Source organism: Chelonoidis abingdonii, chromosome 23, assembly GCF_003597395.2.
Source record: "Chelonoidis abingdonii isolate Lonesome George chromosome 23, CheloAbing_2.0, whole genome shotgun sequence".
Lineage (NCBI taxonomy): Eukaryota > Metazoa > Chordata > Testudines > Testudinidae > Chelonoidis > Chelonoidis abingdonii.
In genome coordinates this window covers 3,605,646-3,631,521 of record NC_133791.1, presented here as the reverse complement: position 1 = coordinate 3,631,521, position 25,876 = coordinate 3,605,646, and the positions used below count along the sequence as shown (strand labels likewise).

The window sequence follows — 25,876 nt, the reverse complement described above, 5'->3', positions numbered from 1 at the left end:
AGGCACACTGACAGGCAAATTGCTTCTGTCCTCCTGGGCACTAACAGAGAATTTGAAACCCAAGTGTGCTTTGGTGAAGCTTAGTATCTCTTGTCAATTCATACAAGCTCCATGGTCCAGATATGAATTGAATAGCATTTGATTAGTTATAATAGTCATGAATTATCACCTGAGGATCTCAAAGCACTTTGCCAATGTTAATTCATTCTGTCAACCACCCCTGGTTCAGGTGAGCATCATTGTTCCCATTTACAGATGGGGAGAGGGAGGTACAAAGAGATTCACATGACATCAAGGCCACACAGCGGGTCAGTGGGAGAGCTGGAAATAGAACCCAGGCGTCTGGACCCAATCCTCTCTTCTAACCACTAGACAGACAGCACTTCCTTTTCAGAAACATGGCTGCCCAATGATCTCTTACTGGTTGCCCCAGTGGTGCTGATATACCTAGAGCATACAGCCTGTTTGTGCATGGGCCTTTTCCTCTCAGGGCATGCCTGAAGGCTGTTGGGCAATGGGAATTGAATGTACCCCCCTGTGGCTTCCACCTTGCACAGTCGTTTACACCAGTGCACAATGGGTGTAGAATGTCACCAGATCAGAATGGTAGCATTTCGTATTCATTGTGCACTCACCTGGCACTGTTACAAATGACAGAGCAGGGTGGTGGAGAGCCAAGCCTCCGTGAGGTCTTGGCAGCATGCTGTTTTAGAATGCTGATAGCAGTGGAGTTTTCTCATTACACATAAAAAGCAAGTCTGTGTGGAACAAGGATATGTGTGGTGGTAAAATGGAAGGTTCCCTTTGCACAGAAGGATAATGGAGGAGTTAGAACACTACGTTAGACACCTACTATGACCTGGCCCTTGGGTAGCGTTGTAGTATGAACAGATGCCAGAATAACTCCATTGCTTTGGTATTAGATCTGAACCAGACTTAGATCCAAAATCATACCAACAGGAGAGAACATTATCCTTTATGTACTGTACATTGTTAAACAAAGGAACTGAACATTTTTAACAACAGCAACTACAAAAAGATGCTCAGCGATTATGCTGTTGGGTACAACACACAGGTTCTGCTAACAATAAGGTGCTGAAAATTAAGACTGCCTCTCCATCATGCTGGCAGAGGGAAGTGTGCACCGAGTATCAGCCCTAGTTCAGAACTGCATGGTTTCATTGGTTAAAGTCATCCTCTAAGTAAAATCTGTTTTTAAATTTGAATTAATCATGGCTGGGGCTTTGCCATTTCTGCTATTGTATTTTCCTGAGGTATCACTTCTTTCTCCTCCAAAGACATCAGTGACTCCTGTGGCATGTTGTTGATTCACATTCTTCGGGCTACACTGGCACATGAGAGGTCATTTCGGTGGAAAATATTAATCAGATTTACTTGGAATGTACAATACAACCAAAGTTACACCAGAGCGAGTTCTTCAAGGAGACTGTTTCTAAACATGGCTAAAGGACTTCTTTAGAAACCATTTGTGCACGCAATTCACATGAATGATAAATCCACAGAACAAATCAAGCCAATTGGAACAAACCAAAGTCTTTCCACAAACTTTGAAGTCCAAAAGTCCAGTGCCTCTGCGTGAGAAGGGCAGCCCTGGGTATTTACCAGTCAGGGGACCATGTTGAAGTGAGAAACCCTAAAGCAAGATTTGGTTTTGCTCCATCTATTTCTAATCTTCTTGACTCTGGGAATTTCCTACAAGACATTGACTAGCGTCAGAGGAAAGCAGCAGCAGCTGCAGGGGTGGGGTTAGTTTCAGAAGGGGAGTTCTGGTGTGGAAGCCTCCATTTTGAATGAAAACACAAGCACAAATGTGCCAGTAACCTTGGGTTAAAGCAGCCAAAGAACCCAAATATGCATGTTAAATTCTGTGCCCTTTTAAATGCTTGAGACAAATTTGCCATGTGCCCTGCTCTGCAGAATATCTCCCATCCCCCACAGTGTGCAGAGGGGATTCTGCAGCCAGCAATGTCCGTTCATCAGCCACAGTTAGCTGGTAGAGAGTTAAGGACGTTCAAATCAGTTACATGTCTAGTAAAACTCTTCACTTTCCCTGCAATTTGCATGGTGCACAGACATGCAGAAGGCAAAGGATCTCCTGCTGCAGCATTCCCCAGGCAAAGATATGTTCGTTATTGGGCTTTCAAAGGCACAGTCTGGCTCTGGGTCTAAATTCCACCTAAATTCAGGGGTCTTCAATTTGGTTTTTTTTGCCAGAGGGCTCTCCCTTGCAGAAAGCTTCCCAGTACTGGCCATCCAAATGCCAGCCCTGCCTAGAGACTTTATCCTTAGCTGACAAAGTGACTTCAGTGCTGCTAACAGGTGCTGGGCTGTTGGCTTTGGTGATTTGGTCTATAGTGTTTAGTCATAGATCATGCACAGCAGGGGGCAGAGGTAACGTGAGGGTTCTTCTGCCGAGAAACCTCAGTCCTAATCAAGAGGGACCATGTTAAAGAACAAGTGAGGAGTTTAATCTCCATGCCTTATTTGGTGTCTTTTGAGATTGTGAGCAAAGGGCCAGTTGCATGGTAGTTTCCTGATGTGGACATTAACTGGAGAGGGATGGACTAGATAGCCCACCAGCCAGCCATAAGGTGGTAACAATGTTTGGCCATTACTGCCCAGTGGATTCAACCCAGTGAATTAGGCATGAAAATCTCTACAGCCCATAATCAGTCCTCTGGCTTCATCTGACACCGAAAACTCCAGAGAGGATCAACCAGTGAATCTAGAGACCTGGTTTCAGTGAAATCCTAAATACAACATGTAAATAGCGAGATGCCTATTGTCAATGAACACTAACCCCCCCCCACTATATTACTACCCAGCCTCAGACTTAGCTGTGTTAACAGAGCCACTGATATCTGCTCCCTTCCCTATCACTGAGTATCAAGTGCATTATCATACTGCAGCAGTGTTTATACAGAGTCAGGAGAAAAAACACACCAACTTCATTGTGTAATCCCAGGTATCGTGTGAACTAATGACTAGGGCACGGGACTGGGAGTCAGGATAATTGTGTTCTGTTCCTTGCTCTGACAATGACTGTGTGTGTAGCCTTGGTTTAGTCACTTCTTGCCTCAGAGCTTCATCTGGGAAATGGGGATACTACTCCTTATTCCCCACTTCACAGTGCTGTAACCATAGCGCTCCAGAATGAAGGGAGGAAAATGACCTGTTAGATTATCTAGCCCATTCCTCCCTCTCTAGCAATACAGGATTATTCTCTAGGGCTTTTCTCAGTTCACTTTTAATTAACTTAAGTGATAGAGCATCCACAATTTGCACTGGGACACTTTCCTCTTCCAATGGATCTCACCGCAAGGCCATGTTTATATCTTGCTGTTACAGACATTCCCCCAAGCCTAAACAATTTTGTCATTAATTAGAAATGATGTAAAATCATATCTCATTTTACAGCAGCGTTTCTCATACTGGGGAGTCCCCACCCAAAAGGGGGCACAACCCTATTGTAGGGAGGGATCATGGTATTGCCACCCTTACTTCTGTGCTGCTTTTAGAGCTGGGAGGCCGGAGAGCAGCGAACGGACACCCAGCTCTGAAGGCAGCGCTGCCGCCAGCAGCAGTGCAGAAGTCAGGGTGGCATGGTATGGGGAGTGGGGTCATCACTTTTTTGCAGGGGATCATCACATATTTTCAAAGGGGTCCCAACAAAAAAGGTTTGAGACCCCCTGTTTTAGAGGATGCTGTACTGCCATTAATATTGCTGAAGGCTTCTGGAGTTACTAAGAGGCTGACAGCACTTTGCAGTTCTCTGCCTTTCATTCCAGGCTGCCACAGGAGTATTATTACTACTCAGCCACGCTCTCTCCTGCTTTCTACCACTTCCTTCACAGCAATTGAACTGGCAAATGCACCGACTAGTCTAGTAACAATATCAGTAGCCCAAGACTCTATTTGTACCATAGAGTTTATACTACAGAGTTTTAGTGGGAGCTCTGAGCTGTAAAGAGACACTAGCCTGGCTTTGCAAACACTGATCAGGCTTCTGAACTCCAAAAACGCCCTTAAAATACTCAGATTTTTTTTTTCATCTGAAAACCACGTGGTTAGAAACCGTGTCACCCATCATGACCACATTGTAGTGGGTGCTGCTGCTGTGCTCTCTCTGCTGGAAGAGAACGTGCAGCTCATTCCTGAGATTGCTCATTCCTGGGACGGAGAAAGGCAGCATGGAGCCAGGGTAAGGTTGCTAACAAAAGCCTCACAGCAGCTCAGAATGGTTCTAAGCTTTCTCTTAAAGCTGCAGCCCATGTTCCTTTCTTGCACAAAGTTTCTTTCTCTTATGAAAATGGAGCTGGGGGATATGGGACTTCAACAAATAGAATCCTACTGTGGCTAAATTCATAGCAAAAGACTCCACTGTTGCTTTGGAAAAGCCCTCCGGATAATAATTTATGGACATTGTATCCCACAGACAAGACACAAAGGTAATAGAACCCCGGGGTCTAGGATCAGCTGAAAGAGAATACTCGGGCTGCTTTCATTTTTAACTTACAATGTGATATCTTCAGTCATTTTTTTAATCCTTTAAATTTCAAGTTGACTCAGGGCACCCACAGAGAGAAAGAGGATGACCAGAGGAATCCCTGAGCCAGAAGGGGTACCTCTGTACTAAGAACAATAGCTCACTTGGTTAGAAAGCTGCTGCTTCCAGATTCTGCAGTTTGAGATCGAAAAGCAGGGAGTTTTTAGGTTCTTAGTCCTAGATGACAATACGAAGGTGCTATAAGGTGGTAATACTGGCCTTCTGCCTGAAAGAGGTTACCCAAAGTTCCTGGGATGGGGATACAAACGGGGTCCAGTGTCCTTGGAGGGGAAAGGCAAGGAAGTGAAACTGAGTGATTCTGCAGCATGGCTCCATGCAGTGTAAGGCAGCAGAGAGTCCAAGATGGCTGCAGCCTGGTGGCTCCAGGAAATGCTGGCATCTTTCTGATGGATTTAAGGGAAATTAATCCGTGGGGCACAGTGATCAGTCCTGTGCTCCCTGAACATTTATGTCTGGATTTGGAAATGGCCATGAAAATATAGATTTACAGGGTGTGACGCTGGATCACTACCCCCTGCTCACAGAATGAGGGAGACTTATCTCTGCCCACCGCGGGAAATCCTTCCAACTCCGCCAGCCATTGGCAGCACGAGTGCTCTGCTCCAGGCTCTGCGAGCACCACTCATTCCCACTGCAGGGTAGCAATTCGCACACATACCACCTTGTTACACTCGAGTGCCCAGTCCTTCGTTTTCTGGACACCTGCAAGGCACTAGGGCGACCAGACAGCAAGTGTGAAAAATCGGGACAGGGGGTGGGGGGTAATAGGAGTCTATATAAGAAAAAGACCCAAAAATCAGGACTATCCCTATAAAATCGGGACATCTGGTCACCCTACAAGGCACACAGATTCATCACCTCCTTGGAAGCAGTGCACCCCTGTCCACCAGCCTCCCCTCAGTTTAGTGCTCTCTTCAGCGCAAGGCACTGGGTTGTGTCCACAGTAAAACCAGACAGAAGTTTATTTAGCACAGCTTAAGATAAAGATCCAAAATGGATGCAAGTAAAAGGACTGGAACCACCAGGTTACAGTGTTACATAAAATATAAAATGCAGTCAAGAGCCTGTACTTATTAACCAGTTCCCGTCCAGTCAAATAAAGTATTTCTCACCCAATGGACAATCCTTACAGCACTAGTCCAGTCCAGAGAGGTGGGATCCACTTTTCATGGGATGCTCACGCTGGCAAAGCATCACCTCCATGACGAATAACGTCTTGTGCCCTTTCTTCTTCTTTCTTTTTCTTCTTCTATGCAGCCCCAGACTTTCTGTCTCTTTTCATAATCAGGGCCTTTCATTAACTTCAGCTCAGCCCTGAGGGCCCCTAGTCAGTGTCTTTTCTTGGGTTTTCTTTGTCTTTGTCAATGCTCAGGCCTGCATCTGGTCGAGGCTGTAAACTCAGGGCTGGGCTGAGTTGAAAGATATTGATTGTTCTCACTCATTGAGTCAGCTGAGACCCACCTTGCCTTTGGTGACAGGCGTCATCTCCAACAATTTTGAAACATAATATTCTACACAGCTCTTAATATATTACCCATACAAACCTCTCACAGTAACCATGACGATTAGCTATTCTTAGCTTTTGCCAGAGAGCACACACCGCTCTCTCTTTGGTGAAGTCTGGTCAGACATCGGTGTAATAAGCCTGCCTGGACATGTCTGGGCAGGTTTAGGCATGCCTACCTCACATAGCGGCTCGTGGTGACTTGCAGCAAATCCAAGCCTGCTGTCAAAGGCTAACGTTGGAATCATGCCAGGCCCCACCAGAGCTAAGTCTTTCTACTCTCCACCCTGGCTGACAATCAGGATTGCCGGAGTTCTAGCAGCTGATGCCCAACATGTAGTCGAAAGTGATCCAATGTTGAAACTAATAAGGAAGATCTCTTTGATGGATTGCCTACTTTCTAATAGCATCCCATTGTTCGAAACCGTTGAGATTTGCCTCTATGCTCACAGATCTCTAGTTTGCAAAGCAGGGCCTAATTTTTCACTGTAAGGTCTGTGAAAGCGCATGGGAAAATCTAACTGTATGTGCACAATGAGAACTGCACACTCTGATACTTGTGTGGACGTGTATTTATTTTGCATTCACAAATGTGCATTTTTATGTGCACATTTACCAGTCACTGCATGTGTGCACAGAATCTCCAGGTGAAGACTGAGCCCTCTGTTTGAAAATTTGGTACAAATATTTAATCAAGATCAGTATTTAATCAAGATCAGTTCAGATGTTTTTAATCTGCAGGCATTTTGGTGGGTGCTGGGTATTATGGACATGGGGAGTGAGGGAGTTACTTCAGACTGATCACCATATTTTGTTAAACTACAAAGAAAACCACAGTGTAAAATAAATCTTTACACTTAATTTCAGCTCTGTTTTTTGGCCATACAATGAGACTGTTAGTGGTGTTAGGATAGTTTTTTCTCAACCCAGTAAACCCTGCTGTGTTTTGTCTGTTTTACCTCTGGGCATGTCTACATGGTGCTTTAATCCACACCAGAGGGGTGTAAATTTTTGTCCACACTAGCATGTCTCACACTAACTGGTCCACGTGGATCCTACGTGATTACATTAAAAGCACTAGGGACTTTTAGTGCAAGCCAGTAGACTACACATGGGCCTGTTAGTGTGTGACATGCTAGTGCAGACTAAAATTTACACTGGTGAGGACTAAAGCACCGTATCGACACGTCCTCTTTCTCTTCCTGAGCCGTTACCTTATGCTTCCTTTCAGCCCTATAAACTCGTTGTCTTTCCTGTGCAGAAGGCTTTCGAATCCTCTGCTTTGGTGGAAAACTCTAGGGGCGTATTGAGTCCCTCACTTCCATGAGGGCAGCTGAAGGAAAATACCAGTGTGCCTCCTGGTTTCATTTTGTTCCCTTTTAAGGTTGCTGACCTTGCAATGTCGCCTCGGAGTCTCCTACTTGGCACTAGTTTCCATGTAAGCCCCTAGGCTTTACACAAACTGACTCTGGGTCATGGTCCTTTCCTGAGCGGACACTAGTCCCATGGTAAGAACGTGACTTCGATGATCCTTGCAGAGGATAGTGTGAGGCCGCTGGCAGTCACCTTCTGCTTTCTGGAAGCGCTGGAAAACATAGGTTTGATAAATACACCTGCCCCACACATCCCACAAATGGGTGGCTTAGAAGATGAGGTCCGTCAACAACAACCTGCGAGGAAATGTTCTCTGGAGAATTGAGCAAGGCGCTCAGCCTGAGGATGGTTTTTGTTGTTATGGCACTGGGCTGGGATTCAAATGACAAGTCCTGGATCTTCCACAAACTTCCTGCATGTGGCCCTGGGCAGGTCATGTGAACTCTCTGTGCATCAGCTCCCCATCTGTGAAGTAGAGATAAGAATACTCACACGGAGGTTATAACGTGATACATTTATTCATATTTGTGAAGTTCATAGGTGTTGGGTGGGAGAAGCATAGAAATACCTTGACAAATAAAACTCCAGACATCTGTGTTCTGGCTTTACCACTCGCTTATATTGTTGAGTGTAGCAGAGTTATTTTTTTTCTCTGTGCCTCAGTTTCCCCATCTGTATATTGGGCATAATAAACTTTACCTTCTTGACAGGAGAGTTATGAGGCTAAATTAATACTGGCAGAACACTTTGTAATCCCGAGTGAGTGGTGCTATAGAAGGATTAATATTAATGGAGAAAAGCTTTATAAAAGTGCTTCCTAAGAATGTTTTTATTATAGTTTATTGCCGTTGAACAGTGTCTAATAAAGAACAATATGTTCTGCTCCTGCTAGTTAAGGTTAATAACAATCTGATACAAGTTTGGAGATGTTCCTTTGAATGAGCACCTTAGTATTAGAATTGCAAGAGCATTTGGAGATCAAATTGCTTTTGATAATATTTTTGGCTTAACACATGTAAACTTTTTTAGAGGGCTGCATGAGGACTGGACTGGCTTTCAAAGTGATATTAATATTCTCATGTTACATTTGCTATGACTCACAGGTTGTAACTCCCATAGTCATATATACAAAATATTGTCTAATCTAAGGAGAGCTTTGTAAACTCTGGACTCCTGTGGTTACCCCCAAACCCAGACATGTGACGGTGGGGTCAGAGCCTGTGTTCAAACCAGGGAGCCCAGATTCAAAGAGCTGTGATGTGAGATTGTGTCTGATTCTATTGTGTTTTATTGCACTTGCTGATCAGTGAAAAAATTCTTAATATTTGTTTGAATTTGAAAGGAAAATTTGAAGGCAATGACATTTGTGACTCAGACTGGATAAATAATAATTATGAGAAAAATGCAACAAATATTCAGTGAATATGTTTGCAAATGATATTCCCAATTGTAAGTGGTCTTTAATGGAAATGAGTAGTCAGAGGTGAATACTAGGAATAATGGTCTACAGAGCACACCATTGGCTAAAGAGGGCTGCCTGGAGCAACAGTTGACACTTTAATAAAGTTTATTGTAACCTTCTCAAATGGGAGTCACGGAGCCAGTATTTATTAGAGATGGGTTGGATCCAAGCACCCACTGCACATCAGGCCCTTCCAAGTTTTAGGTATATTTAGAAGCACACTGAATGGGGATGATATCTCTGGAAATACAGACCAGCTGGGAAAGCCCCAGCAGCCAGAGGACTGCCGAAGGAACATTTCCACTGCTTCACTGCTTGCTCGCTCTCTCTTTAAAACCGGAAGTTGATTTTGTGCTCATGAAAGGAGACAAACTGACAACCCAGGAGACTGGTGATCTCTTTCTCTAGAGATCAGGTATGGCATGGGTGGAGGTAAAGTAACCTCCCCATCATATCCTCACCACAGAGCCTCAACCCCGCTCTGGACCACCCAGGGGTGAGGCAGTTAGGGTCTGACCCAGAGCCCATTCAGATCAGTGGGAGTTTTTCCATTGATTTCAGTTGACTTTGGATCAGGCCCTCAGTCTTCCTGGCCTATTCAGTCCTTGGCTTCTCTGTTGAGACTGTCAGTGAGGGAGCCAATTAGTGTCAATGATGATGACTTCACTGGGAACTTTACTATGGCCTCGGTTTATTTCCTGCTGTAGGCCACTGAAGGGCTAGCTGATGGTAACTAATTATATTAATTTCTAGTCGCAGCATAGGGCCCTCATGCATGGAATCTCTCATATAAACACTTTGGAGAGTCTCTGTCGGTAAATTATTGGCTGGGTTTTGTTATCATTTTCAATCCAGCCAAACACATTTGATTCATCAGTTAAGCTGAGCTTTTCAGAGTTGTTTGTTTGTTTCTTAAAGTGACAGTAAAATTGGTTTATATGGAATCATTGACACAGCTCATCCTTTCCTTTCTATTGCTGGTAATGGTTGATTCTGTTCTTCTCTGGTTTTTATGCTGTGCCTATCACTGGTATCTGTGGGCTTTGGTATTCTACTGAGAGAAAGCAAGGCATTGCTGATTGCAACTCATTGTCCTAGTAGAGTGGAACCTGCCTAAAAATGTACAATTATGGTACAACTCTTTGAGATCTGGCACATCTATATGACTGACCATGTGCGGCATTAATTTAAAAACACAAAGATAGTTTCAAGCAGAGGTTTGAGAAAAGCATATCATTAGCCTGGTTTCACATTTCATGCCCTAATGCTATTTATTTTAGCTTTATCAGAAAGCCCCACTGAAGGGCATAGCTCCATGAATCAGCTTAGCTCCATTGACTTCAGTGAAGCTATGTCGATTTACACTAGCTGAGGATCTAGCTCCAAGAAGAGAAAGAATTTCCTTTCCTTTAGAATTTCCAACCCCTCACTCCTTGGCTCTTTGAAATGACATCTAGATGAATGAAAGGTTCACAGACACAGAGCCAGATTTTGCTCTCAGACTTTACTAGCAGTCATTTGGAGAGGGGATGCCATCTTTCTCAGGTTAAGTTGGAATACTGCATGCTGGGACCTGTAGTCTTTGCTCTCCATACTTCACTATTAAGCAGGAAGGTGGATGAAATCTCCTCTTTCCTGTGCAAACTGCCTCTGGATTATAGCAAGACAGCCCTCAGATGGGTAAAGTTTGGGTACCCCCATTGCAAGCCATTCATTATCTCTGGCCAGTGCTGTAGCCAAGTCCTGCTGCCTTGTACTCAAGCGCTAAATCATAACAAAGCAGCGTTCCTGTGACAGAGCCGCCTCAGGTCGGTACCACTGTGGAGTGCGTAGTGAAACCTTCCATTCACAAACCTCCTGGGAGTCTCACATGATCTTGCTGAATAAGGACCCAAAGGCTGGATGAAGTGACAGATTGCTTCTCCCTCCTCCCCCCGTCTCTTGGTGACCCATACTGAACAGGCCTGGGCTTGTAGGGCTTGGCGGTGCCAAACAAATGGGAAAGGCAGCTACTAATTCTTTCTTTCACACGCTGACGACCTCTAGAGGCCTGAGCTCTGCCAGATTTGGGACTAGATTACAATGCTGGCAGGAGAGGAAGTGGCAACATTTCAGTGTAATGAGTCCTATGGAGCTCTGGTTCCAAGTGCGACGTCACTGGGGAGCTATATGTGAGCTCCCCGGGCGCGTCTGAGAGTGCTGTACTCCACCAGGGGCTGGGGCAGAGCAAAACTGGGAGTCAGTGAGAAAACCGAGGGGGGGGGAGATTTTCAGCAATGGGTTATATCCAGGGGGATCCTCCATTTCCCTCCCTAAAATTAGTGCCCACTGTTATCCACATGCTGTGATGCAATGGCTCAATATGAGACTTTCAATCTACTTTATCTTAAACTGAGTTTACTGAATCTTGATTTTATTATACATGAGATTCACTTTGCAGGCCCCTGGAAATAAAGAAATGGAAAAGAACCATTTGATCATCTATTCCACCCCCCTGCATGCTCAGAGCACCTCCCTGTATATGCACTTTGTAAAGCACTTGGAGAACCTGTGTCTGAAAGGTGCTGTGTAAGTATAGGCTGTTATGATTATATGCATTGTGGAAACACTAATGATGCTGTTTTTCTTTGGGCCCAGAGTGATTTATCCTCTGTCAGACTCCCCCTCTGTGAAGATGTCCCAGTCTTCTCCAGCTGATGAAGGAACGACGTTTGAACATCTCTGGAGCACACTGTAAGTGCTACTTGATCCTTGTGCGAAAACTCATTCTGGGAAATAATTGGTCCATCATTGCTTAATGCTTAGTGACTCATATTGTTGAGGAGGACTTAAAAGGGAAACATTTCTATAGGTACCTCTACCTAGTCTTTAAGCTGCAAGCCCAGTTTTGCATATCCATGTTTTCATGCATGAATTTTTCATGTTCAGATTTTTGCTTGCAAAATAGCTCAGATTTGCCTGCTCAGACTACTTTTTACCAGCCCAATCTCCTTGCATCAGTGGAGGTCCTGATGTAAGACAACTCAGTGAGAGCAGAGATCGTGGAATGATCTTGAACAAAAAACCACCCATCACCTCACAGGATCTGGTCCGTAACTGGCACATGCAAAAACTTGGGCACCCAAAATTTGGCCTCCTGTTTTAGTGGCTGCTTTTGAACCTACTCCCACCTTCCCCCCAGTGCTAATACTCTATATCTGCACCACAAATGCAAGGATGCGTTTCAAAATGCTGCAAAAAAACTACAGCAAAGCTCGAATTTGGTCTCCCCCCTGCTGATTGAAGGTCAGCACCCAGGCATTTCCTCTTGCTGTAGCAAACGTTACTGTTTGGACGGGACTATTTGGAAGTGCTCATTGAAAGTCAAAAGAAATTAGGAAGATGTGACAGCCAAAGGGACTTAAGTTCTGCTGAGATGGAAGCAGCCAAGCTTGTGCCCAGCTTTGTTCTCCTGCCTGCCTCAATTCATCGAGTCTTATCAGCCTGTTTCAGCGCTTTGTAGGTTTCACACACACTCCATTGACCCACGTGCTGGACTATAGAGAATTAAAGCAAAGCTGATTCATACAGTGGTGTCGCGGGAAGCTGGCATAGGCTAGTTTGGGTTGTTCTAGCTGACGTGGCTGCTTGGAGAGTTTGCTAGTCTTCACAAGGGATTGTGCTCTCTACGCATGACTCCCCCGGCTCCGGTGGGGCAGGTAGCTCAGCTCTCTCTGTGCATTGTCCCTCCACTCAAGACCCTGGGGTCCTCCCTGTGTGGTGTACACTCCACATTGGGGCAAGTGGGTGGAGACTGGCAGGGCAAGAGGGATACACATGTCTGCCTCTAGCCCCACATAGGTTAGTCAGACAAGAGCGTCCAGTCCTGGGCTGCATTATCTTCCCTTCATAGCCCCACTTGGGGGCCCTGGGTGCAGCTGCTGCCATGAGGCGTCCCGGTTCATGTGGCTCCAATGGAGTCATGTTGCCACAACGCCCTGGACGGTACTGCACAGGGATCCAATGGCAATGTGAATGTTTTCCATTGGCGTTAATGGGCGCTGGATCTGGCCCCTGCTTAGTGGGAGAGGTGGATGTGACGGACAGGCCAGTGTGGATGTGCCCTCTGCTGGATGGATCAGGTAAGACCCACTCCTAATGTAGTGGTTCTCTCTCTGGCCTGACCTCCTTACTCCACTCAGAGTCTGCCTGATTAAGAAACAAGCATTCCAAAGTTAAATACACAGCATTTTCTTATGGCACCACGGCATTTGCATCCTCTCTGGCTGCTGTACTTAGCATCCTGATCAAATAGGGAAGGAGGACTGTGTTCCATTTCATTTTCTCCTCCAAGCTGTTCTATAACTTAAAGCCATTTCCAGAAGGAAGAAATGCTCTGCCTGGCTAATCGATTGCTATTGAGTGACAACTTCTAAGTCCTCTGAGTCTTATGCTTTGTTTGTCCACCAATTTGTCTAAGTGAAATGTGCTCAATTGGGCTTCCCTGTCTTGGGAAAACAAAAGGCTGAAGGGGTCAAAGTTCAAGGGAAAGCCAAGCTATTGGGTGGAATTAATGAAAGCCTCATGGGGGAACTGAAGACATGTCATCTCCTTTTCTCAGGGAACCAGACAGCACCTATTTTGATCTCCCTCCATCCAGTCATTCAGGAAGCAGCGAAGTGTCTAACCAAACTGAGGTGACAATGGATGTCTTCCAGATGAGGAGTATGAATGAATCAGTCATGGTGAGTGCATTCAGGTTACAAGAAAGATAGTAATTTTAAATAAGAGGTTGTTTCCCTCCTGGGGGACTGGATGGCTCAAGGGGCTGCTAGCAGGATATGGCATTTATTTCTGTGTTACTTGCTCGTAAGCCAAACAAAGTCAGTGCTGGCCAAAAGCCATTGTATGGGTGAATGGAATAAGCAGGGCTCCTCCATATTAATTGTACTGCATTATGCAGCCACCTCATACAAAGGCCAGGAAAATAGCAGTCCCTTATTAATAAGTTTCACTGTATTGTCCAGTGAGGTGCCTGTTTCAGAACAGCACATGGGTTAGCGTCCTGGTAAGACATGGAGTAGAGATCACCTCAGTACAGCTTCTGTTGCTTGACCACAGGGTGGCTCTCTTTTGTGTCACCTGGCAGAGGTGCTTTCCACAGACCACAGTGGTCCCTGTTTGATTCTTGTCTGTAGAAATGTCCGGCTAAAACACAGAGCAACTCTGACCACTTGAAGGACTCCCCACATCCATATACTCAGCAGGAGCAGCTACTGTTATTGACCCATGTCCCAAAGCATCCCACATGGGAGCAACATGCTAAAATCAAACCCCTGAGACAAGGCGGCAGTGGAGTACAGCGGGAGGTGCTATTGGAGCTGGAATAGTTTAAAGTGCTCCAGTCGTAGTAGCTGCATTGAGACACTTGCTTCATGCCTCCGCTTGCTTGAACTCGCAAGACACAGGCTCCCGAATATAATGAAGGTGGAGAACTGTGCAAGTACCATTTAACAACATAGATAACCTATAATTGTTCAAGTATAAACACGCTGCCTGGTAAAAGTCATTTGTAAGATATTCTAAAGGCGTAACTCAGTGAGGGCCCACTCCTGCTCCCACTGCAGTCAAGAGAAGCTTTGCCATGGCGCTGAGTGGAAGTAACATTGGATTCTTAGTACTCTTGGGGTCTCCCTGCATAGTCTCTTGGTTAGAGCTAGGAACAGAGATGCTGCATCCATCAAGGAGAAAGAGTTTTTAACACTTATTGGACGTGATTGATTCTAAATGGGGAGAGAGCAAAATAAAACAGAAACTCCCTAGACTGAGGTGGGCTTTGCTCTCTGATTTTCTTGCTGTTTCTGACAATGGCAGTTTGCAGGGATTTTTTCCACGCTCACCAATATTAAGGCCCAAGACGACGTATCTTTACTCATGTGAGCTCAGCGTAACTCATGTGAGTAGGTGGTGAAGTTATTCAGGTAAGTAAGGTTTTTTTTGAGATCAGACCCTTCATTTTCTTATTAGGAACTTTGACAACAATGGCTAAAATAAAGTAAATTCATTTGTTGAGTAGAGGTTCAAAAAGCACCAACTCTGTATTCTCAGCAAGTTCCTCTCATAAAGTTGCCAGCATCACTGATCCATAATATGCTATTTTTTTTATGTTTCTCTTTTACAAAATGCACCAGAGCCAGCTGTCCTAGTGCATGCCGTGAATGCCTGCCCTGGGCCTCAGACTGTCTCCAGATCATACTTCTTGAACTAATGCAGACACAGAGGCTTGTGCAGTCCAGTTTATCTTGTGATTGAAAACTCGTCTGGGCAATGTGTTCTTTCTAGCATTTGGATCCACTGCCTTGATATTGATGGCTGAATAGGTCTGTTTTCCTCCACACTGTCCATTGATCCACATACTGATCTGCAGCAAATGAAAGCAGGGCTGGTTCAGGCAAACCTGCACTCACAAGCCCCCCAGTAGTGTTAATGAGATGGTCACATGTTCCGCTGCTGCGGGAAGTTAACATGAGCTGCTTCCCGCTGCCTGAGCGCTCCAGAGGGATCAGAATGTTTCCCTCTTTATTGTCATGGCCCTCGCCTCGCTGGAACATATCACAGGATCTCCTGGAACAGGAACAGGAACCTCCTCCCACTATTCCCATAACTCTTTGCACAGACAGTGAGACACACACACGGTTCCGGATACTTTACTTATGCTCTTTGCATCTCAGCCCTGCTTTAGGAGGAGGGAGATCTGGGTCCTATGCATGTTCTTGACCAAGTCACTTCCCCTCTCTGTGCCTGAGTCCCTGCATCTGTCAGCCTGAATGGCAGGCTCCCCCATGTCCTCACAGAAGTGTTGAGACGTGCAAAGCATTATTGTTCATAAGAAAACACACACAGGATAGCTCTGACCTGTCTAGATTAGAACTGTTTGCTCCATATGTCTTTGCCACTCTGATGTGCGGTTTGCAGAGATTAGCGTGTCAAAACTTCCCTGTCAAACAGGTTTGGTCTCCTGGGAACGTCCCCTCTTTAACGTTAAGCACACAGACAAGTGCTCAGAACTCCTGCCCATTTATTAAATCTCCCTCCTCAAACCTCCTGCTTCCCTCCTAAAAGTCCTGAGAGTCTCCTTCCGTCTGCATTTTTCCCTCCTCTGTGGGGCTCTTTCCCTCTTCTCTGCAGCCTTTGTCTGCCTGGCAGACGGATCAGGTGGACAGTGAAATGCTAATTGTGGTGCTGCCCCAGCCTTTTGGCCACGGCCTCCCTTCTCGTTATTCCTGCTGTAATATAAGCTGGGCCAAGTGTGAATTCCAGAAAGCTGTTATTGCTGCTGAGGGGGAGGCATCCTACTGCCCACATTGTACTGCAGGACACATGCCATGGGCTGATGAGCATGCAGGATTCCTAACGTCCTGGCTTAGAACAGGGGAGCTTGTGCAGAGGCTGTAGCTAACTGCCAGTGCATATTAGCACTAGTTTGATATAATGAGCTGTTAGTAAACATTTATACTGGCCCAACTTTGGTACTGTACATTATATTGCTTAGCTCAGGATGAGATGAGTCCAGCTGGTACTGTCACAACTAAAATGTGTAGCTGGCTCACAAGTATAAAAATAAATGCACAGACACATGATCCTGTTGGCCTGAAATAAAGGTGGCATATGTGTGGAGAAAAGGAGGTGGCTGTTAGTTCTTTTTTTTTTTTCTGAGGCAAAGTGCTCATGAGGTATAGAGACATTTCTAAGGGAAACAGTATAGTTTTGTGGTTACAGGATTCCAGGGTTCTATGCCCAGCTCTGCCACTGATTTGCTTAAACTCTCTGTGCCCTGGTCTAAGCATCTGCAAAAGAGGGATAATGGTGCTTATTTACTTCATGACCTGGGGGCTGTGCTGCTCAGTTCACCAGTCTTCATAAAGCATTGCAAGCTCCTCCGATGGAAGGCGCTGTTGTTAGAGATGTGACATGAATTCTAGCCCAGAGGTTCTCAAACTTGGGCCCCGGCTTGTTCAGGGAAAACCCTGGTGGGCCGGGCCAGTTTATTTACCTGCCACATCCACAGATTCGGCCGAGCGAGGCTCCCACTGGCCGCAGTTCGCTGCTCCAGGCTAATGGGGGCTGTGGGAAGGGCAGCTAGCACATTCCTTGGCCTGCGTCGCTTCCTGCAGCCCCCATTGGCCTGGAGCGGACAAGCCCCCTTGGTGCCCACAGAAACTGGCAGATGCAAACCCAGGGGCTTATTTCAAATATAAAATATTGGGCCATGTTTTCGATTGAGCCTTTGGCCAAGGCACAGCAAAATACTTGCACTGTGCACTATTTTTCTGCAACAGTCCATAATGGTGTATGGAAACAGCAGTTTTCATATTGAGATCAGGTCATTGCACATGCAAGGGCAATTACAACAGGAGAACTGTTCTCTGATCGGTGCAGACACATACACACCCACTAGGGTTTTGAAGATGCACCCGTTGTGCCAGCTTTTGAAAATATGACCCACCATGTATTAAAAATTTCTATCCATTCAGAAAACTGCACAAAACAATCTGTCTCAAACCAAGGGATAACTGCACTGATGCTGGGCTTGTGGGCTGTGGCTTTCTTTTTACCCCGTGTTCCTGATGGAATTGAGAAGCCTCCAAGGATATTGAGATATAGCTCCATTATGAAGTCTAGTCAGGCGTAAAGTGCATCTCATGAAGATGTCTCCTGGGCAGCTGGCTCAGAGTGCCAGGCACTTCCGTCTCTCAGGAGGAGAGCAGGCTAATTCCAGAGCTACTACAAATCTAAAAAAGATCATGTAAGCGGGTGTTCGTGGCAGACCTGCCAGTGACTAGCTTTCCAGTGTTTAATTGTATGCACAGCAATGATTCCTTGCAATTTATGACATTGTTAGACTTTTGGTTTGTGCACGGGTTTGCAAAAGGATAGACAGAGCTACTTAATGCACCAAAGATTTTTGAACATGAAATTAAGAAATGCTAAACAAATTAGGAAATGTTCTGTATTTTCCTGATATGTACAACTACTGCAATGCATGGCTCATATACAATAAAACTCTAAAGGTTTGAAAGTTGAGTCTGCATAAGCCTCAAAGCATTTGGATATTTCTCTGCTTTTCTGTGGTCTAGAAATGTCCTGGGAACAGGCATGTCAGGAAATTTCTCACATTCTGGGTGCAGCCAAATCAGAAGTACCTTTCCCATACGGGTGTGCTGTTTCTGATTCCAGTCTGGACTGAAGTGAGGACCTGCGGCAGGGTTGTGTTGTTGAGGGAGGGGAGTTATCCGCCATTCTTCAACTCTGCACACAGATTTGATTCAGGTTTGTTTCTAGTATTGGATGAAGTTTCTGGTCAAGTTCTCACTTTGTCCAGACCAATTTTTCTCACCCTGGGCTGTCACTGACACTCCTGGAACCTGCACAGTTCCCCTGACTTTGAGGATGTTCCACCCAGAAGCAGTTTTTAGCATCCAGGATTCCTACAGAACCTCTCTCAAATTCTGCCAGTGCTCAGCGTTGTACTGCTTAGCACTGTGCACTTGGATCTCTAGCGTAGACGTTAGTCAGGTGCCAGCAGGTGGGAAAAAGCAGGTTTTCTTCTTGATTACAGCAATATTATTGTGGGTTTAAATCACTCAAAGCTGATGTCACAGTAATCGTTAGCTAGCAGTGAAAGAAAGGAATTACTGGATGAAAACAGAAAAGAAATGGGTCCTCTTTGGCCACAGCATTGATTTCCTGCAATTATTCAGAGCTGTTGGGTGAATTTTGCTCTACCACAATACCTGGGTGTGTGTGAGGCTGATAGTACACCTGGGATTGCTGGTTAATAATAGCACTTGTTTTTAAAGGTGGAGTTTCATGTTTAAAAAGTCCTTGAGTGACCAGGCAAAAGATACAAATCTTCTTAGTGTGAAGAGATGCCTGATTAGGCCACGTGAGTGGTGTGGCATAGAGTTAAATGCTTGAGCTGGATTACGAGTTGGACAATATTATGACCTATGTACATCTGTGGCTGTACATGCTAAGAGACAGGTCATCAGATCTCACGCTTCAGGCTGTAAGCTGATCACCTGGGCCACACGGGCAGAATTGCCAAATATACTGTGAGTTTTTCACCTTCTTCTGAAGTTTCAGGTAGAGGTCACTGCTGCAGGCAGGATACCAGAGTTGATGGACCAGTGATCCAATGTGGTGCATCAAATCCTATTCACCTGACAAGTGGCTTTCACAGTGGAGAACGGACCTTCACCTTCCTTCAAGGGAGGTACATTCAAGGAACATTAAAGAAGCTTATCACTGTCTCCCAAATGTAATGTTTGCCGAGATAGTGGAGCAGGAACCACCATTATTTAAGGACCCAGCACCATCATTCTGCACTCTGCTAGGTCGCTAATCAGACTCTGACATCCTTGCTATGGACAGTTAAACTATCCGTCTGCCTGTGTCTACTTCCACTTTCCTCCTCTCCAGCCAATAATCCCCCCCACTCCTACCATTGGCTTCTATGTTACTGGCCTCTGGCTCTGATGAGCTGTTCCTGGACCATCCTGGCAATTGAATTCTCTTGATCCAGACCGAACAGCACTTCTGAAGCCCCTCACTACCAGCAGGGATTTTCATCAGTCCTCAGAAATTGGAAACTCCAGAGTCACAACCCCAAGGTAGGTAGAGATCTGTCAGATCCAAAACATGGCTCAGATAGTGAATGTCACTGAATTTGCCTCCAGCCAAATAGTTGTTTGTGCCTAAGATTATTTTTTAAATGTGTTTTCTGGGAGGTTGTTAGGTGAGACTGTTGTCATCATGAGCGTTCACAAGCTGCATTTGATGTGAAGGAATCTTATAGTCTGATTTCATGTTGGAAGAGGATTGATTACCAGTGTTGCAATATAGCTGAGTAAAGTGAAGTCTTAGTGTTTTTCAGGCTTGTTAAGAATAGGTAGATCATCTCTTCTTGAAAAGAGGCAACCCAATGACATGAGAACATTGAATGGCATAAGAATGACATTAGTTATTGGTGGGGAAAAAAAACAGGAAATCAGCCACCCATCAACTAGCTGTTCTGTGGCTCTGAACTGTCAAGAACTTCCCAACTAGTGAATCATGTGTTCACTTTTCCTCTCAATATTTTCTTGTAGTTTACTGTTTGGTTAGTGGATCATGAGTTGTTAGTTAGCTTGGATTGTGTGACTACACTCTGGGAACTTCTCTACTGATTCACTAAAGGCAATCTGCTCTTTTATCTGCAAGAGATAATGATGTCATCCCACTTTATTCCTTCAGCGATGTTTCCTAGACATAGCGAACAGTAACCCTGTGAGCTGAGCTTGCGTCTTTCTGCATTGTACTTGTTATCAACTCCAGTCCTACAGGAGCAAAAGAAGGAGACCTTTTTGATGTCATATGGATAACAGACCTTAGGAGGAAACTAAAAACAACCCCTGCCATATATCAGAATCATGGACTAGATAGATAGATAGACAGATAGATAGATAGAATGAATGAATAAAGGCCAGTGCCTACATTTGCCCAGCTCCAGAAACACGGTATTGGAGTTATCCCAAAGTCACTTCATGCACTCATCAGTGCAAATCTAGTTGCCTTATTCTACTGATAAAAGGTGCAGTTCAAATGGCTTTTAGCTCCATTGATCCTCTCTACAAGCAGCTTTTTGGAATTAAATCCAGCTGAATTGAATTATGGAGAAGGACCCTCAGACTCTCCCTCGGTAGGACATTTGGTACAGTCCAATACATCATTGGGCAAGCCTCAGCCTGCCCTGTGTTTTAATGAATAGTCATGAGGGAGAGAAAGGGGTGGGCCTGAGTTTTGTTGTTAGATGCAGATGACAGAACTAAGGGAGATGGAAAAAGCGAGAAACCCAACAAACTGCAGACAGGTAGCCAGCCCAGCATCCCCGGCGCTGCCTCTCCCTAGTCACTTGCCCTTGTCTTTATGTTCCATTATCGGATGTCCATTAATACCCTCTTTATTTTTTCCATCCTCCCCTGACCCCATGACTCCTGTGGCGGGAAAGTTCCTAGTTGTTTTTAATTTCCAAGAAGACTAAAATGCTGTATATTAGCGACCCAATGCAGCATTACACCACGGTAGGTGCTACCTTTTCTGAACAGCATTTGATTTATTATTTTTCCTCCAAAGGGAATGTCCAAATGGAATGTCCCCAAGGCAAAAGGCTCTGCAGAATATTGCGCTCTCATTCTGTTTTCTTGAGTTTTGCACCTATTGCTATATGAGAAATGCCACGCGTGAGATTCAGTCCTCATTCAGGCAGGGTGCCCCAGTGCAAGAAGGGGCTGATGTAGAACGGAAGTTGGATGGATGCTTGCTTATGTGCTGTTTTGCACATGCAACAGATCATGTTGTTTTAGCACCAGGAGGCACTCATCTGTTCTGAGCATCAGGCGGGTTGCAACTTTATGTGCAATTCCAGAATGTTGCAAAAGGAAATCTCGCCAGATTCTACTTCAGGATGGGGTGGTTAAAATGTTGTCTACCTAGTTGGCATGTCTCTGGTGCACTCTCTGTATATCTAAGATGTGTGTTGTGCTTTGCAGTCTTCAATGTGATTTAAATTTCTGGCTGAGGTAGCTGTTTGAAGCTCCTGAGTCCCACATGAATACATCTGTACAAGCCTCTATACCCTGTATTGTGGTTTCTCCCATATCTTTAACTAACTACAGCTCTGAGCTACAGTTTAAAGAAACAGTCGATCTTCAAACTTCTTAGCTGCTCAGCAGCACCAAGGCGCTGGTGCATCCTTCATTTGGGACTTGCTGATTTGCAGAAATCACGGAAACACTTGCATCTCTGTAATGCTGTGTGTGTGCGTGCGCGCGCGTGTGTGTTTGTGTCCCCAAATAGGTTTCCTCCTGTAGATTAAAGGCGCTGGGAGATTATGACAATTAGCATTGGACATAGATTCTCATATATACATTTTCAGCATGGTCTACAGATTTTGTTTTTGCTGTTCTAGTATTCAGGATATATGAGGCAAGAGTGTCCTTAATAAATATACAAGGTGAAAGAAAGACATCTATCCCCAAATGCATTTCCTTTTTAAATAACACAGAATTTTTTTCTGAGGGCAGTTTTCTTTTTGTATTTATTGATGAATAATTATACATATAGAGTGAAACGGTGTTGCAATTCTTGGTTGAAATTACTGAATTGCTTGTTTATGTTTCCACATGTGGTGGCTTGGTTTTTGCATTGTAATTCTGTTACTCTGTGTGCCATTATTACAGTGATATTTCTATTTAATGTTTACTTGTGAATTTTTCTTTTAAAGGGACAGCACCAACTTGCGATCTAATCATTCTCAAAAAAGAAATTAAAGTCATTTTGGGTACGACAGCTGCCCCTGAAGCCCAGTGCTGACATTTGGGGATTTACAACCACAGTTTCCTATTTTTAAAAATAATCTTGTTTTTTTCTCCTGTTGCTTTGTGACAAGTTCACACAATCGCCATGGGAAACCAACTATATTGGGAAACAGGGAAACTGACCATACCCAAAGTGACTTTAAACGCACAGAGAAAACATAGCGGGAGGGAAAGGGGGTCAGAGAAATACTTTTGACTAATCTCTATGGACTATGTTTTGGCACCTTTGCTCACTCTGTGTGTATTTTGACTGTGTATTGATTTAATTTATTTAATTTACTTATGTCAGCTTGTAGGAGTGCTAAAGAGAACCCATCTCTATACTTTATTCACCCTGGACAGAAATTAAAAATATAGCTTAAATGCATCAATTTAGAATAGCTTACCACAATCCCCATCTCTCAAACAATTCCCCACCCAAACAATTACAACTGTAAATAGTTTCACAGATTAGAGGCAGAATCCAGCCCTTTGTTCTATAATCTGCGCTGTTTCTGTAACAATTATAGGGAACACATTTTTGGGTAGAAATGTGAATTTTAAATGGATGGTGTGTCTGGTTCAATGTACCGATGATCACTTAGGTTGCTCGACACAAATTTCTTGTTTTCACAAATAGAATGATTTACTTTTATCAGAGGTTGTCATCTTTTGAAAAGAAGAGTGTCTCTCACACTCTGAGCATCCGTGCTTGTGACAGTGGCTCACTTCTCATTTATCTGCACGTTGTAGATTCTTCTTGCACACAGGCACTGCACACGCTGGGACAGCTGGCTGGAGTGGATGTTGTACTGTAAATAGTTGCATATTATTGTTAACAGTTGCATATAATGAACCTAAAGGGGCAGCAAACATCCTTCTGAAAGCACTTATAGAGCATACAGAGCAGGTACTTTTCAAGTTCAATATTTTACCCCTCGTTGTGGGGTATTTTGAAACACCAACAGTAATTTTGTTGCGTATCTATCTGCTGCAAAATGTCATGGCCTGAGAAAAGCTCATCGTAGACCAGGAAGCCTCTGTTTCATTGTGCTCTTATTTAGAACCGATCATACCTACTACACTAAAATTGTGTGGGAACATTCACGCTGGTAGGTGCTGGGTCCTTTCTCCTGGCAACGATTTGTGCAAGGGACTTGTGTTTAGCTCTAAGTGCTACCGGTCAATGCTTTGCACACTGATGGGAGCGTGGCTTGCCTGCAGTTAGTGACTGACTCAGAGAGTACTTATGCTGACATTGTGAACTCCATGGTAAAGGGACTTTTTGCTATGTGTTTGTGACCAATGAGGCATATGACTGGTCTTAGAACTATGGAAAGGCAAAGAATAAATAAGAATAAGAAGAACACAAATAAAATATTGCCCAATGGAAAAATGATTCCCGAGAGCAAGGTGTATGGCCTAAAGCTGAAAGCCTTTATTCAGATACTACTGTGATGGGGATGGATGGCTAGAAAGGATTCCCTCTCCTATGCATTTCATTCCAATAGCTCGTAACTCCTCTGGGGAGAAGGGAACCTGGTGCCAGGGTGGCAGCCTTCGTAGAAGCAAGATGGGCAGTATCTTTGAGAGAGGGGGAGCGGAATGTGAGGCCCCTCCTTACAGGAGCAGTCCTGAGAGTAGAGAGGGGAGGTATAAGGTTGTCTTTTCTCTTCCTCCACCCTCACTCCCTCACCTGCAGGAAGTGTTTCAGGAGGGAGGCTCAGGAAGTTGGTCCAAAGTCACCCCCTGCACAGGACAGGTCAGGTCAGCTGGCTATGTCCAGGGTGAGTGTGCTTGGCTTTCCCCGTGGGGAACATAGTGGGTTGGGGGAGCTATACGCCATGGTAGCTTGCTGCTGCTCCTCCATCCCCATTACTGGACCTTTTACTTACGGGTAAAGTGAGGATCAGTAAGGCCATGTCACACAATCACATGGCGAATCAGTGGTAGGGCTGGATATCCGTAGCCCAGGGGTCCTGACTCTAACCAAGGTAAACTTGCAACATTGTTTAAAAACTCTTCCTAGTTTTGTAGAATTTTGCAGCAGACATTTCCAACAGACCTCTGGTTTCTGGATTTCTGCAGTCTGCAGAGCTCTTGACTCCGCGGAAATAGAAATTGCCAAGACGGGAAATGTTTCATGTTTATTTCCCACTATTCAGGATATAACTACTGAACCAACACACACTTTATTCTTTAATCCTGACGATCAAAACACACATTGCTATTATTTTTGAAGGCTGAATATTTATGTACAGAATGAGAACCCGAAAAATCAGAATGTTGGTTCATCAGTGTAAACCAGTTACTTTCTGTTTGTTCCTGAGAAAATAGATTTGATTTTCTTATTTGATGATGAATGTTTTTGGCAGGATGTTATCCTGGAGTTCATTTTATTACTCCAAGAGTAGTAAGAAAACAGCAGCTCTGTGCTTATCTGGCTGAACATGCCATCATGGGCTCTGTGGACTGTTTTCCAGATATATTTTGATATCAGTTTAGATGACGTTTTTTGTGGTTATTTCTGGAATTATGGGTAGTTTATGAGGTTCTTGTTTATCTTAGGCAAACTATACAGCAGGAGAAACAGACAGAGGGTTTAATACACATATTTAAGGGGAGAAGAGAGATGTATATGCAAACGCAAGTTAGATCTTGTTTGACATTCCATCAGTTAGTCACAGAATCCTGACGATCTTGTGGGAGATGTAGAGAACTGGAGGTCTTACTTGGAAAAGGTTGTTGGTTGTTTTTTTTTTTTAAGCGATTATGCTGTAAACCAGTAACTCTCCTTTGGGTGAGGTTAGGCTCCCAAGTTAAAACATGTCTCTTGAGTCTGAAATCTGGTTAGTTGCAAGCATTTCAGACTGACTTCGTTTGGGGGGAGGAGGAGTGTGAAGACCTGTGCCTGTTTGTCATGAGAAATCATGCTTTTAAAAACAATACATTTAACGACTTGTCATTTAACATATGCACATTTCCAAGTGCATATGTTAAATGAGCCATGATGTGTGACAGCAGGGACAGTCCTTCCACCCAGAGCAAAGGGGTTGGTTTGAGAACAGCCTACAATGGCCTCAGCAATGGAAGACTGGATGGTTCAGGGTAAAGACAAATGATGATTTTCACATCTGGATCACTGGGTCAGGTCCAGATGCGGCTGGGAGTGAGTGACAATAATTATCTGCCTGAGGGCAGTTTGGTGGCCTCTGTGTTCTGAGTTCAGATATCAGCAGACTGCCTGAGCAGAAATACCGAGGGATGGATGGTTGAGGAAATGGACTTGGCCAGGACTGAGTGAAAGGAGTGAATGTACGGAGACTGAAATAGTAGTCTGTTCCCTGGACGTGGTTTCCTCAGAGGTGTCTTGGAACACCTGTGCAGGATGTTATCTGGAGGAGGCTTGCCAGGACCGGCTCTAGGCACCAGCAAAGCAAGCATGTGCTTGAAGCAGCACATTTGCAGGGGCGGCATTCAGGGCATCTTTTGTTTTTTTTGGAAAAATCCATCCACCAATGTACGAAAAAAAATAATTCATGAAGATCAAAAAAACTCCAGTAATGGTTATT

The 25,876-nt window shown here is 44.6% G+C and overlaps 1 protein-coding gene across 4 annotated transcripts in view; it reads left to right on the top strand.

Annotated features, from left to right (window-relative positions):
• Positions 1-25,876, top strand: part of TP73 (tumor protein p73) — a 74,812-nt gene that overhangs the window by 908 nt on the left and 48,028 nt on the right. For 2 of the 4 annotated variants that reach the window (XM_032763722.2, XM_032763725.2), the window contains exons 1-3: positions 4,133-4,222; positions 11,566-11,661; positions 13,529-13,652. In XM_032763722.2, the coding sequence (XP_032619613.1) occupies positions 4,212-4,222; positions 11,566-11,661; positions 13,529-13,652 (231 nt within the window). In that variant the 5' untranslated portion in view covers positions 4,133-4,211. Of the gene's footprint in view, positions 1-4,132; positions 4,223-11,565; positions 11,662-13,528; positions 13,653-20,806; positions 21,030-25,876 lie in introns of those variants that run through there. The other 2 variants (XM_032763723.2, XM_032763724.2) reach the window with 2 other exon arrangements.